This window comes from Rana temporaria, chromosome 3 (assembly GCF_905171775.1).
Source record: "Rana temporaria chromosome 3, aRanTem1.1, whole genome shotgun sequence".
In the NCBI taxonomy this organism is placed as follows: domain Eukaryota; kingdom Metazoa; phylum Chordata; class Amphibia; order Anura; family Ranidae; genus Rana; species Rana temporaria.
In genome coordinates, this window is record NC_053491.1 from 156,616,546 (window position 1) to 156,643,764 (window position 27,219).

At 41.9% G+C, this 27,219-nt stretch overlaps 1 protein-coding gene across 2 annotated transcripts in view; it reads left to right on the top strand.

Annotated features, from left to right (window-relative positions):
- GRM8 (glutamate metabotropic receptor 8) overlaps positions 1 to 27,219 on the top strand; it is a 1,246,805-nt gene that overhangs the window by 127,658 nt on the left and 1,091,928 nt on the right. The window contains exon 1 of one of the 2 annotated variants that reach the window (XM_040343693.1): positions 22,096 to 22,163. The exons of the other annotated variant lie outside the window; for it this stretch is intronic. Coding sequence (XP_040199627.1) covers positions 22,161 to 22,163 — 3 coding nt within the window. The 5' untranslated portion in view covers positions 22,096 to 22,160. Of the gene's footprint in view, positions 1 to 22,095; positions 22,164 to 27,219 lie in introns of those variants that run through there. 2 annotated transcript variants of the gene reach the window in all.

Genomic DNA, 27,219 nt, shown 5'->3' on the forward strand with positions numbered 1-27,219 from the left:
TTTCCTTGATGGGAATGGAGAAAATTGGCTTGTCGAGTTTCTCGACGGCTTCACAAGGAACTCGACGAGCAAAACGATGTGTTTCGCCCGTCGAGTTTCTCAGTCATGTGTACGAGGCTTCAGAGTACAAGCCAAGGTCAACAACAGGATATCAGAATCAAACAGAGTCTGGAGGCAAGCCTTAGCAAAGCACAGGATAATCATGATGTAGGTCTGGTCACAGGTCATTGAAGCTGATGACCACTCAGCAATTCCCTTTAGTTCTGTTACTGTATGTCTTAAGTAGGCCATTGGGTGTCAAAAGTCAATGCTGGACATGCATGCTAATTCACAAACGTGCATGGATGTGCCTACAGCCCTAACTCTGTGTACTGCTCTGTAAACAGAGTCAGATATTCGGCTTCATCACAATTTGTTGTCAACACTAGGGCAGCCATCCCAGTTTTGGGCAACATTGCATTTTGGTGTATTTCAACCATTAGCTCTGCTGGATAGCTTACTGCAAGCATAGAGATTTGGGTGTGCTAGTTAGTGTTAACAGAAAAACATTGTTTTCAGAGAGACAGTAAAATAATCCAGGTAAATGATTAAACCACCTTAGCTGTCCATAGGTACCCAAAAAGGTATTGCATCAAACATCCATACTCTATATGTACACAAAATAACATCATTATAACATCATTATATAAAAAAGTAAATTTATATAATGGTTTATTTATAAAGAATGATTATTAATCCCCATATTAACTCAGTATACAAACTTACCAGTAAATATTTATTTGCAGATGTCATGATTTGCAATTGCAACCAACCAGCTCATTAATTTCATATGTCTACACATATTTCCAAAATTCAAGCTATTTCTTTTACATTGTTGCAATGTGTTAAATTATATAATGCCTCCAGACAGTATTGTATTTTTATATTTTTACAGCCAACTCATAACCCTGTGGTTTCTGCAATTACAAAACTCAGATTTATATTAGATAACTAGTAATAGTGTGAACTGTTCTATGTGTTCTGTAACTTTTTGCAACACATTTCAATGGCTCCTCTGAAGGAAATTCTCAAAAAAGCAGACACATCACTGAAAAAGAACATTTCTGATTTGTGACAGATTTTTTCTCAGCAAAGTGGATAAAGTAGGGGTATAGGGTAATTTGCCATTTCAGTAACGTTTCAGATATTTACTTGTCTCTACACATTTCCACTATGGAATGCTAAAATGTATTTAAAAAGCACATGTCCAATTAATATTTTAAGATGCATAGTTAGCAGCTGCTTCAATGCTGCTTACGGCAGTTACAATTTTGATGCCAACCTAGAATTTAATGTACCCAAATCTGTTACAAGCAGCACTGTTCTTGAAATTTGAAAACATAAAAGCATTGACCTTTTCCAATATTACTGTTTTTTTCTCCCTACTCTTAAACATCTGTGAATATAAGGGCTGCATAAAATATGGAATACATTTTTTTTATGGGTGACTGTATATGAATTCTGGCAGTTAGCGGCTTGTTTTTTAGGATTGGTACACCCTGCTACACTAAGTGTGTATGCCATTTGCGAAAATATGGGGTCTATGATTATCTGCAGACTCTGTCTTCAAGAGCTTGCTTTCTATCTTCTAGACTGTTTATCAGCTATTATTGTTATTTAAGAGCTAAGGCATGGTTTATGTGGTTCAGGATATGTTATTATGTTTTAACAATTTTAAAATTACAAAAACGTTTAGCAAACTTTTTTAGAGGTTAAATAACAGCTTTAGTATTATTTTAGTGCTAATCTAAGGAAAATGTAATTTCACTAATATTTATCACTGTATTTTGATGGTTTACTGCAAGTCTGCAATACCACTGGCTTCTTTGTGTGTATTATTTACAGTTGTGGGTGTGAAGTGATTCTGGAATAGATGGAACCATCACACAAACACACAAGAATGGTGATATCTATTTCTAATATTTTTTATTCCAGGAGATTTTTGGATCTCAAGTCAAAATTATTAAAACTGTTTTATTGACAAGAAAATTAAAGTAGACTTGTACTCAAAAAACAAACCTTTGCTATACTATGGGGAATAAATGGAACAGTTAATGGTGCCCAAACAGTATCCTGAACATGTTACCCTTTGTCTTGAACTTCTCCTGAAATTAGCAGTGGTCTTAAGCCTAGTTCACACCAGTAGTTTTTTTGTTCAACCCATCAGAGCTAGATGTTAGTACAGTGGTCTGTCCTGCTGTTCTATTGTGTTCTGGCAGGAGGACGGCCAACCCTCTAGAACACTCAGCGCTCTCAGCCATCGGCAGTTATAATTGTAAGGGGTGACATATGCAATGACATAACAAAGTGTGTTTAGTGGGTCTTAGTCCACATATTTCCATAGGTCCCAATGATAATCAAATCTTTGTTTTAAGCCATGTTTGTAGACCAGCAAGCTTGCATTAGTGTAATTTTGTTTCACAATATCTATCACCTCTGATATTTTGGGTGACAGGTTCATTTTCCATCTTCTGGTTATGAGTGACCTGGCTTCTAGCAGCATATGAGTGACAATTTTTTTTACCATAAGTTGGGAACATCTGGATTTTGTGGATTTCCATATGAATTGTTTAATTAAGTAATTTAAGGCCTTCAAATGTCCTTTTTTAATTGGGATAGGTAGGGTTCTGAAGATATGGGATACTCACGTAGGGATACTCACATGTCTTTCCAGGTAGTACCAGATATAGGCTGGTTTGCAGTAGGGAAGGAGTTAGTGTAGTAGTAATAGTAATAATAATAATAATAGTATCAGCCAGCTCTCTGGTAGCATTAAATGAGTTGTAGCCATTGCTTACCTCGAATGAGGATGTCCCTGTGGAGAGCCGTCAATTGGGGGGATTGTTGTTTCAAATCCGTGTAAGGGCTATGAAAAGCCTGAGAAGAGCCGCTGGAAGAAGCAAGCGAGCCGCCACCGCCGACATCTTGAGAATGCTCGGGTGTGCTGTGGCGGTAATGCAGGTGGAAACAGGTATTGTCACTGCGGTAAGTTGCCTCTATGAGCTGGCGGTGATGAGGAGCTGCACGATCAGTCTTCCATTCATCCGTGCAGTAGCCACACCCCCTCCACAGACATTTGAAGGTGCCTAGGCACAAAGCAGTACCTATAGTGCAAGAAACTCTCTGGGCCAGATTCACAAAGGGGATACGACGGCGTATCTCCTGATACGCCGTCGTATCTCTGTTTCTATCTATGCGACTGATTCATAGAATCAGTTACGCATAGATATCCATAAGATCCGACAGGTGTAATTGTTTTACACTGTCGGATCTTAGGATGCAGTACCGCGGCCGCCGCTGGGGGGAGTTTGCGTCGTAAACCAGCGTCGGGTATGCAAATTGGGAGTTACGGCGATCCACGATGGATTTTTGCGTTCGCTACGTCGCCGCTAGTCTAGTTTCCCGTCGCAAATTTAGTCGTCATTTTGGGTGCCCTAACTTTAGTCAGAAATCGTATTGCTATCTAAAGTATGGCCGTCGTTCCCACGTCGAAATTTAAAATTTAACGTCGTTTGTGTAACACGTCCGGGAATACGGAAGTACGCTATGCACAACGGGAATTGCGGAATGGAGTATGCGCAGTAGGTCCGGCGCGGGAGCGCGCCTAATTTAAATGGCACACGCCCATTTGAATTGGCCCACCCGGCGTAATTTTCATCGCAAGTGCTTTGTGAATCAGGCACTTGCAATGAAAACTTGCGGCGCTGTAGCGTTACGCCGCCGCGATTCTACGTGAATCTGGCCCTCTGTTTTTAAGTCCACTCTATGGATTTATGCTTTCTAAACCGTTACTATTACTTCCTATAATTCAGTTGTCAGATTATTGGTTATTAGGCTGGGTACACACAAAATCTTTTTTTTTTGTTTAACCCAGTGGGCTGAAAGAAAAAACGAAGAGATCACTGTACCACCACCGCTACCAGTGCTGATCGGATGCTGGTCGGATGCTGGTCTTCCAGGATGCCCATTAGACAGAAGCCGGTAGTGAGACTGGCTTCTGTAGAACAGATAGCTGTACATATGGGCAAAAATTTTCTGCGAAATCTACCAATTTCAATACATTTTTGGCCCATGTGTACAAGGCTTTTGGGGATAAACTCTGAGGTGGATATTGAGAAATGCCTGGTACAAAAGTTCATATCACTTCTGGATATTTTTGAAATGTTTATTGGTTAAGAGCATCAAACTTCCACAGGATGTGATCAGTGAATATTTTTAGAATCACAATGAGATTCAATAGGAGACCTATGGTAGGGCTTGGTACAGACTTTCAAATCTTAACTATTAATTCACAATTTTTTTAATTGGGGTGGCAGCTCTGACATAAGGAAATAACACTCTTCTCTATTATCAAGATGTCTGCCTCCACTCCGGATCAAAATGCAGAACTTGAAATAGTAAATGAGACATAAGGAAAAGATTAGCAGCAGGCAAACCTCAGGCAATACTGGCTACTAGTCCATTGCCCTCTGCTTGTATTTTGGGCATAGCTTCCACAGTTTAAGTCTTCTTTAGTTCTTTGTATGCGTGAATGAGGCCTATTTTGGACACTTCAACGTAGAAATGCTGAGCAGTCCCTTGACTTGTAAAACTGCTAGTTTCTCCCCTTTTATTTGGAAAAATTGAATCCATCAGGTTTGTGCGAATATATTATCGTAATATCTATGCATATATACAGTGATCATCTGCAGGAGATCACAAAGCCCCATACTCTAGGATCATTTTTATGCCTGCTGAGAGAGATGAAAATATAGTTCCATAATGCACTGCACAATTGAAATGATAAGGAGATGATCACACCATTGTTGTTAAGAAATAGCACTATTTTTTGAATTAAATATAATAAAAAAAATAGCAAATACATTACTCTTGCTCCTCTCACACATACAAATATCAATGGTCAGTGTTATTTTCTTTAGTGAATGCAGAAAATGTATGGGAAAAATACAGTTTATTATAAAAGCACATGCATTTTAGTGAATTGGCACCATTATCTCTGTTCTGTGTCCGACCTTCTCTTCACCCGTATCTTATTCCTGCAATTCACAGAGGTATAGCAGACTAAAGTTATCTACATTTAGGTCTCTTGTCCCTATGTGTCTGCAGTTAGCTTTACTCTCTACTTGAGCCTAATCTTGTCCTTGTCTATTGATATTGGTTCTTGTTTTATGTACTGTATTTAGCTATGTCCTTCCAGTTGTTTTATTTTAATTTTTTTACTTACCTGCTCAAAGCTGAAGACTTGTGCCTGCGTGCTAGATATTTTGCACTTCAATTACTCTTTTGGCATATGCACAAGAAACATAATTTTTATATTATACGATTCAAGCAATGGAGGTCTTTTCCGTTAAGTGGGACAATTTGCTTAGATCAACAGCGTATGAGAAGGCAGCGAAAAAATACAATAATTACAATTTTTGTATAGTAGTTTATTTTAAATATTTATTGATTTATTTTATATGGAGATCTATAGAAACATGTTGTTTTGTCTCGCAGCCAAACTGAACGTGGCTGTTTAGAGGAGACTCTGTAATGTCTCCCTATAACAGTATGAATGCAAAACATGGTAAAGAGCATTAGGGCTCTTTCACACATGCGGACCGTATGTCCGCTTTTTCATCCATCTGTTTACGGATGAAAAAGGGAAATATATTGATTCCTATAAGATCGCGGATGTCAGCGGATGAACATCCGCTGACACTCGATCTCATCCGTGTTCGCAATCCTCCAATTCTGCAGACAAAGGAAAACCCTATTTTTCCATCCGTCTGTGGATCAGATCAGGTGAACACGGACAGACGGTCCGTGTTCATCCAATCTCTCCATAGGGGAGAGCAGAGATCTGACAGGGCGGTCCCTGCACAGTGTGTGGGGACTGCCCTGTCATCCGTCGGCTCAGCGGGGATCAGCAGAGCGATCACTGCTGAGCAAGCGGAGGTTCACGGGGCGGATAATCACAGATCCGTCCCGTGTGAAAGAGCCCTTAGTGGCGTTCATTAGGGTTCCCGCAGCTTGTTGGCGGTCTGTTACATGTCAGGGGAGTTTCTAAGGAGTTGTTTTCCTCATTCGAGGAAAAAGCTGAGAGAGAGGGACAAACCAATCCATGCCCACTGCTGATGCCATTTTCTTCCTGGCATCACCCAATAAACAGCTGTTTCCCTGGTGCCTTCTGGACTTGATGTGCCTGGGAGGATATTCTGTTGTATGTTTGGCTGGGGGGGATTCTCTTGGTCCCTAATGAGTTTTTTTGTGTGCTGTCATACAGAGCCTCAGTGAGTTGCATCTGCTGGCCACATCTGCATTTGTGTTTAAACTATTATGTTTTTTGACCATTACTTTTTTTGAACATCTCCATCACTTAATTTTAAATATATTGCCATAGGGTGTTCACAAAATCTTTAACACAGATGTGGAATAAAGAATTTGTTTTTAAAATAGAAAGTTAAGAATTATGCCAGTAAAAAATTTCACATAATGCTGGCCACACCTGCATTTGTGTTTAAACCATTAATATCTTTTTTTCTTCTTCTTCTTCTTCTTCTTCTTCTTCTTCTTCTTCTTATATTTACTTTGATACACTGTGGCACTGATAATGAGAGGTTTCTTCAGAAAGGAGATGAAAAAAAAAAGGGAAAGAAGTTTTTTTTTCTTCCATACTTCTCCCTTTCTTTTCACACTTTACAGAGCTCACTTGATAGGTACATTTTAGAGGGTAATATGATGTCCCTCTATCTTTTCTTATTTTTTGTTTTACACTTTGACACTGATGGTGGGAGGAAAGAAAAAGAGAATGGAAGAGAATTTTTTTTTCTCTTTCTCTCTTCTCCTTTTCCTTTCTCACATTATATAGTTCACTTGATAGGTACTTCTTATGCCGTGTACACACGATCAGTCCATCCGACGAGAACGGACCGACGGTAATATGATGTCCCTCTATCATTCTTTAATTTTTAGTTCTACACTTTGGCACAGATAAGGGTAATATGTTGCCCTTCTATCATCTTTCATTTTTTGTTCTACACTTTGGCACAGATAATGAGGAACATTTTATTTAAAAAAAAAATTCTCCCTTCACATATTATAGAGATCACTTGATAGGAACTATTTAGAGGGGAATCTGATGTCCCTCTATCATTCTTTATTTTTTTTATTTTACTTTGGCACTGATAATGAGGATTTTTTTGATTTTTTTTTGTTGGGGAGAAGGGTTCTCGTTCCCCGGCATCTCGTCATACAGCTACCTCTTCCCATAGCGCCCTATCCTCTAGCCCCTATCTCTCCCTGGCTTATTTATTTTTTCTTGATATTTCGTCTAATCTGGAAAAGAAAAGTCAGAAGGTTTAGGACCGAGGACGATGTACATGAGACAAGGGGATATGTAACTATAAGAATTGAAATTATTATAAACATGAGATCGATTTTATGAAGGGGTTATATTGAGACTGTTAATGCGTGTTTGTATAATGTATATTTATTTATTTATTTGTATGTAATGTTGGAAAATTAATAAAGAAATTTGAAAAAAATAAAATAAACCATTAATTTTGTTAACCACTACTTTTGTTGAACATCTCCATCACAATTTTTTTAATACACAGGTGGATATATAAAGTTAAACATGATGTCAATAAAAACCCTCACAGACTTTTATATGCGAATATCTGTGTGGTTGTTTCTCAGAGGTCTATTTCAAAGGCTAAGGTGTGGCTAAAAGACTAAGGCCTCTTTTACATGGGACGAATCCGTGATGATCCGCCCCGTGAATATCCACTTGCTCAGTGGATGGAAAATAGGGCTTTCCTCCGTCTGCAGAATTGGAGGATTGCGAAGCCGGTTGAGATCGGGTGTCAGCGGATGTTCATCCACTGACACCCGCAATCTCATAGGGACCAATGTATGTCCCTTTTTCATCTGTAAACGGATGGATGAAAAAGCGGACATACAGTCCGCCCGTGTGAAAGAGCCCTAAGGTGTGACAAGTCTGGCTGTGGAAAATAGCTGTTGCAGTATCTATCCTACCAGAAATAAAGAATAAATAAAATATATAAAGGGCAAATTGGAGTAACTTATTATTTTGGTGTGTACTAGCCATTTAATAGAGTTTTTCAATGAGTAAAATGTGTGAGATGTTTGTCTCTATAACGTATACGCAAGGCAATAACCAGTGTAAACAACATTTAATAAAATGATTGATCACTCATGCACTGCTGTTATATTTTACGTGGTATAATATATACCACAGATAAAGTGGCTGCTGTTTTTTAAGCTTTAGACTATGCAGGAATACTATTAATAATAGCCTGTCAATCCAAAATACAGAATGGGTTAACAACATACTGTAAGGGTCATATGCCTTAGAACATTAATCCCAAAGTGTCACTAGAGAACACTAAAACAGACGGCAGAATGGCTGAGAGCAATATAAATCTTTCTGAAACAGCCAGCTCACATTTTATAGCTGGTGTGGTTTTTACCAGCCCAGACATCAGAAATTCAAGTACGTCAGATAATACTATATATGCACAGTTGTAAATATTTTCTGGTAATGTTGTATACTGCGTTGATAAGGCATTAATCATTTTTTTTTTAATAAATAAAAATTGCATTACAGTTACTTATTTATATAATGATGTTATTTTGTGTCCTTGTCATATGTTGATGCTTAGTAAAGTACTTTTTTGGCTCTTGTGAACAGCTAAGGCATCACACATTGGCTGAATTATTTACCTGGATTCTCTAATTGTATCATTACAAATTGTGTTTATTTTTTTGTTCCAAACTCTCTAGCACACCCAAATATCGATGCTTGCACTAGGCTAAAAATGGCATTGTCGCAAACAGGTCAGCAATTGCAGCTCACAATCCTAGAATACGTTTTGTTAAAATGTGGGCACAAACTGCAAAGAGGTGTAATGAAATAGTTAATATAAGGTTTATATAATCCTTAACACATGATAACTCATTAGGAAAAATTGAGTTTTGCGTTTAGTTCCCTAATGTTTAACACAACTCGGTTGTGTGTGAACAGCAGTTGGGCATGCCGTGAAACCACCTTTATGAGACACAAGAGAGAGATAAACCACATGGAAGATTTTAAATGTGCTATTTCTTGATTGAAATTTCATCCGTTTTCTTTGTAGACATGACTCTAGAAGATTACTTAATAGTTGCTGTTCTATTAATCTCATAATAGATTTAACTTAATTACTGCCTTGTTACTGATATGCATGTAACAGTTAAAGGTCTGAAAATGTGTGTCTCATAAAGTGACCATAAAATAAAGCTGAAGATGCTTGTTTCAGCTGAGAAAAGATTTGTATTCTGTCCATCCAGTTCTGAGATTTGCACAGTTTTGCCACTCCACACATACCTGTAAACTAAATTGCCTCAATTTTTATGATTATGTGCTAATTTTTCATTTTATTTTTCCCAGGGCAATGCAAATTCTAGTAATACAAAATGTAGAAACTGGACTTATGTGATATGGGAAGAAAGCACAATGGCACCACTCTAAGGCCCCATACACACGATAGAATCCATCCGCTGAAAAATCCCAGCGAATGGGTTTCAGCGGATAGATTCTATGGTGTGTACAATCCAGCGGATCTGTTTCCGCGGATTTTTCTCCCATGCGATGGATTTCCAGCAGATAAATATTTGAAGACATGTCTTCAAATCTATCCGCTGGAATCTATCCCAACGGATTGATCCGCTGGTCTGTACAGACTCACCGGATCAATCCGTCCATAGGGATCCCCCGCATGCGTCGTAATGATTCGACGCATGCGTGGAATTCCTTATATGACTGCGTCGCGCACGTCGCCGCGTCATCATCGCGGCGACGGCGCGACACGTCATCGCCAGAGGATTTCGGCGCGGATTTCGATTCGATGGTGAGTACACTCCATCGCATCAAAATCCGCGCAAATCCTCGAGAGGATTTATCCGTGGAAACGGTCCGCTGGACCGTATCTGCGGATAAATCCTCCCGTGTGTACTGGGCCTAAGTGCAATATGTTGTGTTACATTTATTGAGTAAAAACAGCAAGGGTACTCACAAACATAGGTGAGATGAGAGCATGTATCATGTATCACCAGGGAACATCCAAGAGTCACTATATGCGGCTGTGTTGCGGAGCAGGTGGCATCAGTGGGAGCCGACGCTTCCTGTATCTCTGTCGCACTGGAAGCTGGGGCTGTGACGTCAATTCCAGATGGACGATGTCACCCGCTCCACAACACAGACGCATATAGTGACTCTTGGACATTCCCTGGTGATACATGATACATGCTCTCATCTCACCTATGTTTGTGAGTACCCTTGCTGTTTTTACTCAATAAAGGTAAGACAACATATTGCACTTAGAGTGGTGCCATCATGCTTTCTTCCCATATCACATAAGTCCAGTTTCTACATTTTGTATTACTAGAATTTGCATTGCCCTGGGAAAAATAAAAAGATGAGAGCATGTATTATGTATCACCAGGGAATGTCCAAGAGTCACTATATGCGGCTGTGTTGTGGAGCGGGTGGCATCGTCCATCTGGAATTGACGTCACAGCCCCAGCTCCCAGTGCGACAAAGATACAGGAAGCGTCGGCTCCCACCGATGCCACCTGCTCCGCAACACAGCCGCATATAGTGACTCTTGGATGTTCCCTGGTGATACATGATACATGCTCTCATCTCACCTATGTTTGTGAGTACCCTTGCTGTTTTTACTCAATAAATGTAACACAACATATTGCACTTAGAGTGGCGCCATTGTGCTTTCTCCTCAGCTGACTTCAGATACGCTTCACATCTTCACTGGGCTGCATTCAATCTTAAGTTTAAACCAGCTCCCAGGAGCTCATCCGCTTTTCATTTGTTTTTAGTTACACTTACACTGCTGTACACTCTCGTATTTGGACTTATGTGATATCCAGATTTAAAGAGCACAAATACTTTCTGAAATAATGATGGTTTTACCTCAATTGGACACTACCTTGCCTGTCCCCAGAACAGTTCCTAAAACTATCCTCCTTTAGTTACAATTAAGTGTACACCTACATTTTTATTCATACCTTCCATATAGGCTTTGCTTGGAATGGTCCACAGTAATAGATTGCCAGAATGTAAACTACAACACTTGCAAGGTGTAAAGAGATTAAAAGAAAACCTTATAAAAAACATATATATATACACTGCTCAAAAAAATTAAAGGAACACTTTGAAAACATATCAGATCTCAACGGGCAAAAATCTCATGCTGGATATCTATACTGATATGGACTGGGTAATGTGTTAGGCCCCGTACACATGACCGAGGAACTCGACGTGCCAAACACATCGAGTTCCTCGTCGAGTTCAGTGTGGAAGCCGCCGAGGAACTCGGCGGGCCGACTTTTCCCATTGACTAACGAGAAAATAGAGAACATGTTCTCTTTTCGGCCCGACGAGTTCCTCGACGGGTTCCTCGCTGAAAAGTGTACACACGACCGAGTTTCTCGGCAGAATCCAGCTCCGACCGAGTTTCTGGCTGAATTCTGCCGAGAAACTCGGTCGTGTGTACGGGGCCTTAGGAATGAAAGGATGGCACATCATTTGATGGAAATGAAAATTATCCACCTACAGAGGGCTGAATTCAAAGACACCCCAAAAATCAATGTGAAGAAATTATGCAGCATGCTAGTCCATTTTGCTGAAATGTCATTGCACCAACTCAAAATGGTCCTCAGTAGTTTGTATGGCCCCCAAGTGCTTGTATGCATGCCTGACAATATTAGGGCATGCTCCTAATGAGACAACAGATAGTGTTCTGGGGTATTTCCTCCCAGATCTGGACCAGAGCATCACTGAGCGCCTGAACATACTGAGGTGCAACCTGGCGGCATTGGATGGACCAAAACATAATGTCCCAAAGGTGTTCGCTTGGATTTAGGTTAGGTGAGCGTGGGGGCCATTCAATGGTATCAATTGATCACTCGTCTGCAAGTTGTTCAAAATACGACCGCTCGATTAGTGACTGGCAAAAAACCATGGGACTCAATCTCACCTTCACTGAGATCCCTTCATTGGTTGCCAGTAAAAGACAGAATCACTTTCAAGGCACTCTGCCTAATGCATAAGTGTATTCAAGGAAACACCCTCCAATATCTATGCGAAAAAATAAAAGCCCATAACCCCAATCGCATTCTGCGATCCACCAATCAAAACCTACTCCAGATACCCAAAGCCAGATACAAGTCGAAAGGAGGTCGAAGATTTGCAGTCCAGGGACCTTGGCTGTGGAACGCTCTACCAACCACCATCCGATTGGAGTTAGACCACTTGGCCTTCAGGAGAAAGATTAAAACCCATCTCTTCTGAGGTCAAGGGGATTTTTACCCAGGGAATGGATACAGCGCCCAGAGGCGATTCAGTTTGCATGTGTTGCGCTATATAAGTTTCTCACTCACTCACTCAATTTCTTCATCCTCCAGGAACTGGCTGCATGCTCTCGCCACATGAGGCCGGACATTGTCGTGCACCAGGACCCACTGCACCAGCGTAGGGTCCAAGGATTTCATCCTGATACCTAATAGAAGTCAGGGTGCCATTGTGAATCCTGTAGAGGTCTGTGCGTCCCTCCATGGATATGCCTCCCCAGACCATCACTGACCCACCACCAAACCGGTCATGCTGAACAATGTTACAGGCAGCATAAAGTTCTCAGTGGCTTCTCCAGACCCTTTCACGTCTGTCACATATGCTCAGGCTGAACCTGCTCTCATCTGTGAAAAGCATGGGGCACCAGTGTCGGACTTGCCAATTCTGGTGTTCAATGGAAAATGCCAATCGAGCTTCAAAGTGTCCGACAGTGAGCACAGAGCACACTAGAGGATGTCTGGCCCCTTAGGCCACCCCCATGAAGTCTGTTTCTGATTGTTTGGTCATTCACACCAGTCGCCTGCTGGAGGTAATTTTGTAGGGCTCTGGCAGTGCTCATCCTGTTCCTCCTTGCACAAAGGAGCAGATACCAGTCCTGCTGATGGGTTAAGGATCTTCTATGGCTCTGTCCAGCTCTTCTAGAGTAACTGCCTGTCTCCCGGAATCTCCTCTATGCTCTTGAGACTGTGCTGGGCGACACAGCAAAAACTTCTGGCAATGACACATATTAATGTGCCATCCTGGAGGAGTTGGACTGCCTGTGCAACCTTTTATAGGGTCCAAGTATCGCATTGTGCTACCAGTAGTGACACTGACCCTAGCCATATGCAAAACGAGTGAAAAACAGTCAGAAAAGATGAGTTGGGAAAAAAATGTCAGACACATCCACCTGAAAAAACATTCCTGTTTTGGAGGTCGTCTCATTGTTGCCCATCTAGTGCACCTGTTGTTAATATAAGCAGCTGAAACCGATTAACAACCCCCTCTGTATACACCCCTCCCCCTCTGCTACTTAATTGACCAGATCAATATCCCAGGAGTTCTGATTCAAAAGTGTTCCTTTAATTTTTTTGAGCAGTGTATATATATATTGTACAAAATACTTTACAACTAAAATATTTAAACTCTGAATTATATCAGTTAATTTGGTATTAATGATAGTTTAACTAAATACCATACCATGAAAGGCATGGGTTTTGTTTCCAGCAACATGTTCAGTTATTCTCGTAAGTTTTGAATTGATGATTGAATACTTATTTCAAAATGTACTTTTAAAGGTGTTTGCATGAAGTGCAGCTAACCTTGTGGCCAAGTCCATTGTATCAGTGGTGTCCAGTGCTTGTATCATGATTGGCCAAACATTATCTTGCTTAAAATGCATCTTAGTTATAATTAGTATGACACCAGGGTTTACCACTTAATCGACTTAAAGTGTGGCTGAAATAATGCCTTCACCTGCAACCAGCTGAGTGTTTTCCTTACATCTGCTGGCAATCCAGCCTTCCAAGAGTGCAACTTTTTCATTTTCTCTTGCTCTTTTCTATACAAGCTGCCCTTGGCCAGAATGACTTTGCAACTTAGCTACTTTTGGTATATTTGGTCAGCTGTTTTCTGCAGTAGTTTGGTGTCAGGATTAAAGCTGCACTCCTGAGAGTTCACTACAATACCCTGGCATAACTGTTTGTTAAGAGAAAAAGGCTGTGATATTTACCATATTCCTTGCTCTGGCAGACTCTAGCCCTCACTTTTTCTCTTGACTCGTGGCTTTGTGTGGGCCCTTGATGTCCTCCAGAACTACTAGTTCTGTATTGTGCATGATGACATCAGAGTATGACCACGGACTGAGCACAGTAGAGTGAAGGATTCTGAGGTCCAGTCAAGCAGTGTAGTGTATACCTGCTGGATCAAGGAATGGTGCATGCATTACAGATTATTCCTCTACCCCTAGGGTTTTTGAGTATTTAACGTTTTCAGGGGATCTGCAGGGGTATTTTTTCATTTCATCAGCTTTAAGCATTACAATGGGACATCTTGCTTCAACCAAGTTCTTTCTATGGGGTCTACACAGGGAAACCTTCCCACAGTGGTAGAGAAAAAAGGGGTAAATAATAGGAAAAAGATTCCCTATGCAGTGATGCTACCTACACTAGGGCTTTGGAAGCAAATCCTATGCCGTGGATCAAACTACAAGAAAGATTATGCAAAAGGATCAGCACCCTGTAGTGCAGCTCCCATCTAACTGCAGATAACTGGAATCAAGTTGCTGTGCGTTACCTTTACACCTGCCCTATTAACCACTTAAGCCCCGGACCATTATGCTGGTCAGGCCACTGTTTGCGATTGGGCACTGCGTCACTTTAACTGACAATTGCGGGGTCGTGTGACGTGGCTCCTAAACAAAATTGACATCCTTTTTTTTCTTTTGATGGTATTTGATCACCTCTGCGGTTTTTCTTTTTTGCACTATAAACAAAAATAGAGCGACAATTTTGAAAAAAAAATCAATATTTGTTACTTTTCGCTATAATAAATATCCCCCATATAAAAAAAAATTCTCAGTTTAGGCCGATACGTATTCTTCTACATATGTTTGGTAAAAAAATCGCAGTAAGAGTTTATTGATCGGTTTGCGCAAATGTTATAGCGTTTACAAAATAGGGGATAGTTTAACCGCTTAACGACCGCCGCATGTACATACTGTATACGTCGGCAGAATGGCACGGACAGGCAGAACGACGTTCCCGCACGTCGCTGCCTAGACGTGGGTCGGGGGTCCGATCGGGACCCCCCCGGTACATACGGAGGTCGGTAAGCCTCGGGGAGCGATCCGGGATGAGGGCGCGGCTATTCGCTCCCCGGAGCTGAAGAACGGGGAGAGCCGTATGTAAACACGGCTTCCCCATGCTTCACTTGTTGCGGCTGCATATTTTTTTTTTACTAGTAATGGCGGCAAACAATGATTTTTATCATGACTGCGACATTATGGCGGACACATCGGACACTTTTGACACATTTTTGGGACCATTGTCATTTTTACAGCGATCAGTGCTATAAAAATGCACTGATTACTGTGAAAATTACACTGGCAGTGAAGGGTTTAACCACTAGGCGGCACTGTAGGGCTTAAGTGTTCCCTAGGGAGTGATTTTTACTGTTAGGGGGCGTGGCTACACTTGACACGTCACTGATGACTGTTCCCGAACACGGGGAACAGCCATCAGTGACAGTGTAAACAACGCATTCCCCTATTCTGCCTTTGCCGACCGCAATCGGGGGCCGCCCAGGAACATCGAGTTCCCGGGACCCGCGAACATGCTCACGAGGCACTGCCTGCTTGGCATCAAATTTAAAGGGACGTACCTGTACGCCAATCTGCCTGCCCGTGCCATTCTGTCGACGTACATCTGCGTGCAGCGGTTGGCAAGCAGTTAAGTAAAGCTGCTTATTTTCCATGACCCTGCAGCTTTTTCAAATTTGTTTGTACCGTCTGATTATTTGTATCCTCGGATTGTGCTTTACTTATCTTCTTTTCTAATTTCTTTAAATGTTTTTCATTCACAGTAAATCAACATACTATAAGAAAATAAATATAAAGGATTTATTGGGTACAAATTTGTTCTTGTGTACATAGTAAATCAACAAGCTGTAAACAAAGCAATAAATTGAAAGTCTTTGTTAAGAGGCCTAAATAACTAATGTTCATTCTAGTAATTAAGGTTTTTAAATATTGATGTGAAGGCTGCTTTATTTTTTTTAGCTATAATGACTTTGGTCTCTCAAATTACATTTAAGTGTATTGTTCTGGAAATGTCACATCTTTTTTTTTATAATGACTATCACCTTGTATAAGCTCTTAACAGATTAAAATATATTAATGTAGGGCATTGTTTTATAAAGTACACATTTCTTTCTATCTGGATAAATAATTAGTATTTTAATAAAATAACCTGAAAATTGTTTAGAGGACACTGGCATCTTACAACATATGGTATTTAGCTAAAGTACCATTTACATCTGTGCTTGTTTTCAGGTTAATTATTTTTTGTTACATTTGGAACAAGGAGTTGAAGTACAAGTGCACACAGTAGTAATACACATTAGCAAAATGTTTGAAAATATGTAAGCATTCTTAGCATTAATATTGTAATCCTAGCTAAGGCCATTAGATGAATGTTCATCTAACAAGCTTATTCAATAAAGTAATACAAATAAAAGCAATAATGTTAAAGTGCAGAAATCTTTTACTCAGTAAAAAAAATGTCTTAAGGTGATATTAAAGGTTCGGCTTTTTTAAAAAGTGGTTTTGCGCAACCCCAATCCTCCTCTTCTTGGGTCCCCTGCCGGTGCTCCTGGCTCCACCCCCTTGACCAGTCCCCCCCAATAGCAAGTCATTTGCTATGGGGTTGTAAAAAAGAATTGCTGTAAGTAACCCTGCACAGCCAGTAAAAAGTGTAGCTGCTAACACGGCAAATTGAAAAAAAGCAAAAAGATGTGTGGTAAGTGTAGCGCTCTAACGATACAATGAATAACCAAATAATTGTATCAAAAAATAACGTGAATAGTGATTACTCACTATATGCAAACAATGTATGTACAATACATAGTGATCTCTCACTGTGACAATACTAATATAAATGAAACAAGAAAAAATAAGTCCATAAAGAAATGTAAGGTGATAAAATAAATAGTCCACCGCGTGTCACACGGATGTCTGGAACACAGACTGTGAAGTGATTGGTGAAGTGATCGTAACTTCTCCACCGGTAAAATTGCAGGCTTACCAGAACAAGTGAACGCAAAGAAATTTAAATCTCTATGAGTCCAACAGGCATGAATACTGATATAGACGGCTGGAATATCCTTGTGGAAAACGGATCCAAGCACCCGATCATCAACAGAAGTAGGTTCAACAAAATCGGAGGTGAGCAGTGATGACACTTGCACAGACTTGCCCTCAGTGGAAATCAATGATACAGGGAGATGGAGAAGGAGAGAGGAGGCCACATAGCGTAATCTCGTTTTAAAATGCGACCCACGGCTGGGCACTTAAAGAGGACGTACCTGTACGTGCTTGTGTCCAGCCATGCCATTCTGCCAACGTATATGTGCAGGAGGCGGTCCTTAAGTGGTTAAAATATAGTTTTTCCGTGTTGTAAAAAATGATCGTGTGTGGGCTAAAACGACGTTTTAAACCCGCGCATGCCCAGAATCGAGTTATGAGACGGGAGCGCTCGTTCTGGTAAAACTACCATTCATAATGAAGTAAGCACATTCATCACGCTGTAACAGACAAAAAAGCGCAAATCGTCTTTTACTAATCAGGAATCAGCTAAAGCAGCCCAAAGGCGAATAGAACTTCCCCTTCAGAGTGTCGTCGTACGTGTTGTTCATCAGTTTTCAAAAACGATGGTGTGTGGGCAACATCGTTTTTAATGATGAAGTTGGAAAAACTTCGTTTTTTGGACATGCTGAAAACGTCGTTTTTTTTTCATGCCGAAAAACGACCGTGTGTACGCGGCATAAGAGTCTTCATTGCGTGTGGAGTCAGGTCAGTTGAAAAGCTAATATTACTGGTGTTTTGCGATGAAATGTCTGCAGTTTAACATTTATTTTTGAGAGATCTGCATTTTGACTGGATGTAGATTTGGGATTACTAAGTGTAAAGTTCTGAACTTGATGGTTCAAATTTTGAGGTCCCTAATGTCTCAAAACCAAAACACATTTTGATGTTTACTGAACTCTAGGCTAATGAATGCAGTAGGTGTTATTTAGTTTGATTTGCTCTAAGCAAACTCAATGGGCCAGATTCAGAAAGATCAGCGTATCTTTCTGCTGGCATAACGTATCCCTGATACGTTACGCCGCTGAAACTTTGGGCGCAAGTTCTGTATTCAGAAAGAACTTGCGCCCTTATTTACAGCAGCGTAACGTATGTGTTGCGGCGTAAGGCCGCGTAATTCAAATGGGGATGTTGGGGGAGTGTTTTATTTAAATTTGACTTGACCCCGTGTTTTTTTACATTTTTTTTGAACGGCGCATGCGCCGTCCATAAAATATCCCAGTGTGCATTGCTCCAAATTACGTCGCAAGGACGTATTGGATTTGATGTGAATGTAAATGATTTACAGCCGTATTCGTGAACGACTTGCGCAAACGATGTAAAAAATTCAAAATTCGACGCGGGAACGATGGCCATACTTAACATTGAGTACGCCTCATAATAGCAGGGGTAACTATACGCCAGAAAAAGGCGAACGCAAACAACGTAAAAAAATGTGCCGGCCGGACGTACGTTCGTGGATCGCCGTAACTAGCTAATTTGCATACTCGACACGGAATTAGACGGAAACGCAACCTAGCGGCCGGCGGAAAAAATGCATCTACGATCCGACGACGTACTAAGACGTACGCCTGTCGGATCGATCCCAGATGCAGTCGTATCTTGTTTTGTAGATACAAAACAAAGATACGACGCGGGAAATTTAAAATTACGTGGCGTATCAATAGATACGCCGGCGTAATTCTTTTGTGAATCTGGCCCAATGTGCACAGATGGGAAATGCACTTATGAACCCAGATTAGTACTCTGTGCACCTGAATTCATTTACTCTAAGCACATAACCCCATGGACGTAACGGTTTATTTCCATGGGTACAATCCCTTTCCTTTTACTAATGATTGTAAATCATTCAGGTTTATGCATCACATTGAGTAACAAATATAAAAAAAGCCACCATCCCGTATTTACTGTATTTTTAACAACCTGTATTATAGCATGTATACAAACGTGTTTTTTTAATAATGCTTTTGGCCAGTGGCGGTGCGTCCATAGAGGGCGCAGGCGCACCAACCCCTTCTCCTGCACCTGTCAGTCAACAATCCATAGATTCATGCATTGCATGAATCTATCTAATGTCGCCGCTCCCGGCCCCTATTCAGGTGTCCGGCCCCTTGGCATCTGAATTACAGTGGCGGGGATGTATTTGGAAGTGCCTGATTAGAGCCATCACTCTAATAAGCATCCTGATTAGAGCCATTGGCTCTAACAGGCTTCCAAATTGTTAAACAGTGGGCACACTGCTGTGCATTCGCTGTTTACACAGTGCTATGTTAGGGAATCAAATACATTTCTTCCCTAACACTGACCCGCCTCTCAGCCAATCAAGTGGGTCTGGTTACCTGTCACCTGATTGGCTGAAGTGACAAGCGCTGTGATTGGATGCCTATCAGGAATCCAATCATAGCAGAAGAGGACGGGAGAAAACATCGAGGGCTTGGAGGGCGTGTGGAGGACAGTGCTGACCCGAGACAGGAAAGTGCTGCATGGGGGGGGGGCACACTGTCAGAATTTGATGGGGCAAACTGGTGGCAATTGATGGGGCAAACTGGCAGTAATTGATGGGGCAAAGTTATGGCACTTAGCCCCCATTCACACCTAGGTGTTTTGTCGCCTGTAGTGTGACGCCGCAGCAACCCCGAGACGCTGGAGGGATGAAAACACATTGCCCTCTATGGAGATGGTTCACATCTCCACGCCGAACGCCGAACGCCGTACGCCTCCCGCCTGAAAAAAAGTCCCGGACCTTTTTTTCAGGCAGCTTTCGGCGTTCGGCATAGGAGATGTGAACCATCTCCATAGAGGGGGTGAGGCTGCATTCACAATCGCAGCGTTTTGTCGCCGCAAATCACGGTACAAAATGCTACAATTTGTCGCCGCAATTCACGGGACAATGAATGCAGCCTTAATGGGGCATACTGTGTCAGTACTAGGATTCCTTTAGGACCCAGCACAACCCACCTGACACAGCCTTTGCCTGGGAAACAACAGTGATTGGCCAGCTCACCTTTAAATCACCTGTATCATCATCCAATCAGTGCTTGTGATAGAGTTACCTTTGTTTGAATCAGCCTGACATTCTGCTCTGTGTATTTCGTGTATGACCCGGCTCGTTTGACCCTGTTTGTTCGCTTCTGATTCGGTACCGTTTGAAATCTGATCTACCTGTGTATGACCCAGCTTGCCTAGACTACGCTTTGCCTGATTCACCAGCAAACATCCATCTGCAGCGGTGACTACAAATACCAGCAAACATCCATCTGCTGCGGTGACTACAAACACCAGCAAACATCCATCTGCAACGGTGACTACAAACACCAGCAAACATCCAACTGCAGCGGTGAACTACAAACACCAGCAAACATCCATCTGCAGTGGTGAACTACAAACACCAGCAAACGTCCATCTGCAACGGTGACTACAAACACCAGCAAACATCCATCTGCAGCAGTGAACTACAAACACCAGCAAACATCCATCTGCAGCGGTGAACTACAAACACCAGCAAACATCCATCTGCAGCGGTGAACTACAAACACCAGCAAACATCCATCTGCAGCGGTGAACTACAAACACCAGCAAACATCCATCTGCAGCGGTGAACTACAAACACCAGCAAACATCCATCTGCAGCGGTGAACTACAAACACCAGCAAACATCCATCTGCAGCGGTGAACTGCAAACACCAGCAAACATCCATCTGCAGCGGTGAACTACAAACACCAGCAAACATCCATCTGCAGCAGTGACTACAAACATCCAACTGCAGCGGTGACTACAAACGCCAGCAAACATCCATCTGCAGCAGTGACTACAAACATCCAACTGCAGCAGTGACTACAAACGCCAGCAAACATCCATCTGCAGCAGTGACTACAAACATCCAACTGCAGCGGTGACTACAAACGCCAGCAAACATCCATCTGCAGCAGTGACTACAAACACCAGCAAACATCCATCTGCAGCGGTGAACTACAAACACCAGCAAACATCCATCTGCAGCGGTGAACTACAAACACCAGCAAACATCCATCTGCAGCGGTGAACTACAAACACCAGCAAACATCCATCTGCAGCGGTGAACTACAAACACCAGCAAACATCCATCTGCAGCGGTGAACTACAAACACCAGCAAACATCCATCTGCAGCAGTGAACTACAAACACCAGCAAACATCCATCTGCAGTGGTGACTACAAACACCAGCAAACATCCATCTGCAGCGGTGAACTACAAACACCAGCAAACATCCATCTGCAGCGGTGACTACAAACACCAGCAAACATCCATCTGCAGCGGTGAACTACAAACACCAGCAAACATCCATCTGCAGCGGTGACTACAAACACCAGCAAACATCCATCTGCAGCGGTGAACTACAAACACCAGCAAACATCCATCTGCAGCGGTGAACTACAAACACCAGCAAACATCCATCTGCAGCGGTGAACTACAAACACCAGCAAACATCCATCTGCAGCGGTGAACTACAAACACCAGCAAACATCCATCTGCAGCGGTGAACTACAAACACCAGCAAACATCCATCTGCAGCGGTGAACTACAAACACCAGCAAACATCCATCTGCAGCGGTGAACTACAAACACCAGCAAACATCCATCTGCAGCGGTGAACTACAAACACCAGCAAACATCCATCTGCAGCGGTCACTACAAACACCAGCAAACATCCATCTGCAGCGGTGACTACAAACATCCAACTGCAGCGGTGACTACAAACACCAGCAAACATCCATCTGCAGCGGTGACTACAAACACCAGCAAACATCCATCTGCAGCGGTGACTACAAACATCCAACTGCAGCGGTGACCTACAAGTCCCAACTGACCTGCTCATCTCAGACCTGCTCATGGTATGTGCTCTTGTTCTTGAACTGTTTACATAGTTGGCACACCTGAACTGTTATCTGCTCCTAGCCTGACACACTTGATGGGGCACACTGGCGGCAATTGATGGGGCACACTGGCGGCAATTGATGGGGCACACTGGCGGCAATTGATGGGGCACACTGGCGGCAATTGATGGGGCACACTGGCGGCAATTGATGGGCACAGTGGCTGCGTTTGATGTGTGTGTGTGTGTGTGTGTGTGTGTGTGTGTGTGTGTGTTTTTTTTTTTTTGTTTGTTTGTTTGCACCCCCCAAAAAATTTTGAGCACCAGGCGCCACTGCTTTTAGCAATTGTACAAATGCTAAATATCACATTTCCAAATGTTTTAAAGCTGAAGTTTAGCTAAAAAAATAAGATTCCCTACAGCTTTAGAAACTGGAAAAACCTCTGCATGCGGCTAAATACCTTTTTCTAGCAAACTTTGCAATGAAAAACAGGGTTTTTAGTTCACACATATTGCAAAACAGGTTTAAGTTGGCCAACTGCGTCAAGGTAATCCCTCTTACGGCCTGTCCTACTCTACTTTTCCAATGCAAATGCTATGATGGACACAATGCCAACATGGGGCAAAGACACAAAATGGGGGAGAGCTACTAGGTTCAGGTCTGGTCACTGACCTGCAATACAAAAGAAACAAGATATACCTGTGCTCAAATCCTAATTGCTTGTACATGCATATAATCTATCAGGGGCAAAAGGGATGTGACCACATGTTGACACTATAAACTGTGGATAACTCTCTGCACACTGCTATACACCCTTTCTAGCATTTTTATATGTCAATAAGGAAGGATTGAGATTGGAGTGTGGCCATCTGGGATTGTCCTTCTACCTTGTGTGCAGCATGCAAGCTGGTTGAGCACCCTTCTTTCAGGTGCGTGAGGTGTTACAGCGTGGACTGACCTGGAGCAGTGGAATCTCTTCTTGCTTACCAAAACTAGTGCTGCTGTCTTACAATTATATATGTACTAAGCACTTTGAAATTCATAAACACATACTTACCTGTTCATGAATTCTTGCCATGCCTTCCTAGCACCCAAAGTCTTTACCTCTCGTTAGGTTCCCACACTGCCATCCCAGACTGGGGCACCGGTTATAACTTACTGATGACTCACAGCTGTCCCTCCACTGAGCATGTGTAAGATGGCAGACTACTGTGAGACTGATCCTGTAGCCTTTTGGGATGTGTGACATGATCTCTGAAGGCTGCAGACTGGGGGTGCAAATATAACATCAGGCAATGAATGAGGAAGTGGGAGTGAGTACGTGCTGGATAATTTTCAAATATTGTAGCAGTAAGGTGATAGACTTAAAGTGGATGTAAACCCAAAATGTTGTTTTTTATTTTTTGATGTCACAATGTACAGTATACGATTTCCTATCGTCTGTGCCCAGTCTTGCCACAAATAGTCAGCTCTGAGCAATCCTCTTTTATTGTTCAGTGAAATAAAACGGACTTACAGAGAAAAACCTTAGTCCGTTCCGCCCCCTTGCTGTGAGTGAAAGGTTATTTACATATCTCATGCACTAGCCTGAGACAGTCATGTGGTTACTTTTCTGGATTTTGACTGGATGTTAGTGATCATAGCAGAATTTAGTGTAAGGAATACATAGGAAAAAATGCATGTTGACAAGGGGAGTGTAGAGGTGGGTGGGGAGTCTGACATCACGTCTCCACCCACCAAGCTCCAGACAACAGACCCACCCACAGAATCTGCAGTTTTTCAGGTCTTATAACAGACAGAGGGGAGACATTTGACAGGTAAGGATACACGCAGAAGGCATCTATATCCTTATAGATCAGCACTATGGCAGTAGTTCAGAAAGGATGAGAGTGGGGTTACATCCACTTTAAGCTGGCCATACTCTGATCTAAATATGTCCAGTTCAGCAGGAACCAGCTGAATTTTGATCCCTGTGTGGCTGTCCCCACTTGACCTGTGATTGACTTCTTTCAAGGAGACAGGTTGTAAAGTTTTCATGATTAACATTTGTAGTAAAATTTTGATTAACATTTGTAGGCAATAAGCTGCAGCCACTGAACAGTGTATTGTGACAGCAGTAGGTGCTGCTGTCAGAATACAACTTCCAGGTAAGGGAGATTTCTCCATCCACCTTTTCTGGCTGAACAAATAATGTAAATATAACTGTGTATGGCCAACTTTGGAAGGAAGCAATGGTAAAGTTGCGAGTGAAGGCTCCCTTTGAACAATGTGGATACCAAGCAGCAGTCTCTTCCAAGTTTTTATTTCGTATTTTCTGCAGAGTATAGCAGTACTTGCTAAATGTGATACTTTATGCTTCCAGAATCCATTACGAATACTGGCTAATAAACAGAAAAATACTGTAGCAGAATCCATTTTAGGGGCTAAACTTTACATGAGGGAAGGGAGGAAATGTTTGACAGAGATTTCTGCTTTCCTGCTTGGGTTAATATGCTTCCAATAAGCTGCAATGGCTTTTATAAAGAAAAAAGAATGAACACAGGGAAGGGTGAGGGAGCAGGTGCTTCAAGTGAAAATAGCCAGGGCCTACTAGAAATACGTATTGTATATGTCATCATGAATTTTAAACAAAGAACTAACAAATCCAGCTGTGGGTGCACCCCCACTCCACCAGAGGATGTGTGACTATTAGACCGAGATATTATCAGGGAGAAATAACACACGAATGACAGTTTAACTGCAAGAGTGTAAATGATTTTATTTCCTGTTCATTCACCTCAGTATAGTACAGCAAACCCTAAGGCCTCATTCACAATTTTAGTGACATAAATCTCAAATATGAAACTAAAGTCAGCGCTAAACACCCAAAAAATGTATATAGCTGTTAGCAAAAAGGCAATGCACTCAATCCCTCAGTAAAAAAAAAACATAAATTGCAGCACTTTATAGTAAGGTGACCAGATTTTTAAAATGAAATCCGGGGACATATTTTTTTTTTTTTACTAGTAATGACGACAGTAGTAGCCGGGGGCCCAAAGAGTAAAGCCGCGTACACACGACCATTTTTCATGTCATGGGAAAAAAATGAAGTTTTTCTCGATGCGATACCTGTCAAGCGTACACACGATCATGAAAAAAAAAATGCTCGAGCAACGACGGCACTATAAAGGGGAAGTTCCATTCAGATGGCACCACCCTTTGTGCTGCTTTTGCTGATTTCGTGTTACCGCGTGTTAGTAAAAGTTTGGTGAGAGACGATTCACGCTTTTCAGTCTGTTACAGCGTGACAAATGTGCTATCTCCATTACAAATGTTAGTTTTACCAGAACGAGTGCTCCCATCTCATAACTTGCTTCTGAGAATACGCGTTTTTTTTTCCCTTCGTTAAAGCCTACACACGACCGTTTTTCACGACATGAAAAATTAGAGCATGTTCTAAATTTGGCAATTTTTCACCTCCCCCATAAGCTAGTAGGAGCGGGGGTGCGTAATTTAGAATTTTTTTTTTTAATTCTGCACTGACAGTCTTTGAAATTGCCCCAGCCCCTGTTCAAATCCAATCCGGGGACAAAACCGTGGATAGACTTGGTCTGGGGACAGTGTCCTCAATTCGGGGACTGTCCCCTGAAACCGGGGATGTCTGGTCACCCTACTTTATAGGCAGATGACAAAATGTGCCTTTATTAAAGTGCAAAGAATTGTAATGAAAGTTCACATAGTGAAGTCCAAAACCAACTTAAAATCAATGCTGTACACCCACACTATCTGCCAGCAAAGAAAGGGCAAGAAACTCAATCCTTCAGTGATTTAGACCACTTTCACACTGGTGTCATTTTTCAGGAGCTATAGCGCTAATAATAGTGCCTGTAAAGCGCCTGAAAAAAGCCTCATCTGCAATCCCGAGTGCTTTTACAATGGGCGCTGCTCTGGCGCTGGACGTCAAAAAAAAATTCCTGCATGCAGCCTCTTTAAGGCGCTTTAAGAGCAGTGCTGAAGCGCCCCTGCCCATTGAAATCAATGGGCAGCGCCGCCGAAGCGCCTGCAAAGTGCTTTGGCAATGGCACTTTTAACCCTTTATTTGGCCACTAGTGGGGGTTAAAAGTGGCCCGCTAGCGTCCAAAAAGCACCACAAAAACAATGGTAAAGAGCCGCAAAAACTAGCCGTGCTTTACCGCCGCTGCCCCCGCGCTGGCAGTGTGAAAGGGCTCTAAAGAGTTTACAACACTATTAGAGTGCAAAATAAATAAAAAATCCTGGATGAAAAAATAGCAAATGGTCTTCCAAAGTTCCAAAGTTTTAGACTCACTGGAAATCCAGGCTGCTCAATTAAGTGCAGCAAAGCACAAATCCTGGAACCAGCCCACATCTCCTCCGGTACATCCTAAACTCCAAGCATCTTAAGAACTGGAACTGAGGATACACCCAGAAAGGAAGAAAACTTTATAGTGTGATATTGCTACAAACTGATAAATAAAAAATAATACCTGTGCATCCAGTGCCACTCTGTGTGAAAACGGTAGGGCAATACTCGGCTCAAGAATATGTTTTGATTGTTGTTTCTGGTCAAGCTTTCCTGATGTGATTGTTATGAAGCCTCCTTGCTGCAGAGTTCTGCTAGATTTGTGACTCCACTTTACATGTGGTGCTTGGCTTTTTTGTTCACCTAACACATGTGACACTTTGTATGAGCTTATAGGACATTTCTAAATGCAAATAATTACATGCAATGATTTTAAATGGTATAATTCACGCTGTGTGGCTAGGTGAATTCAGTACATCAGGGGCTGATTAGATACTCTGACCATGTCTAAATACATGTAAACGCATTTGTAAATGGGCTTTCATTTTATGCTGATGGGACTTTTAATTTAGGTTCAACTTTTTTTTTTTTTTTGCTACAAGTTTTAAATTTTTTAGCATTAAGATAAAAAGCCTTCTGTGTTGGAACCCCCCCCCTCCCTTAGTGCTTCTAATACTTACCTGAGCCCCATCTCTGTCCAGCGATGTGCACAAGTCCCTCGGCCATCCTTCTCCTGTTTGGCTGAGGCAAAGCAGCGGTGCCATTGGCTCCCAT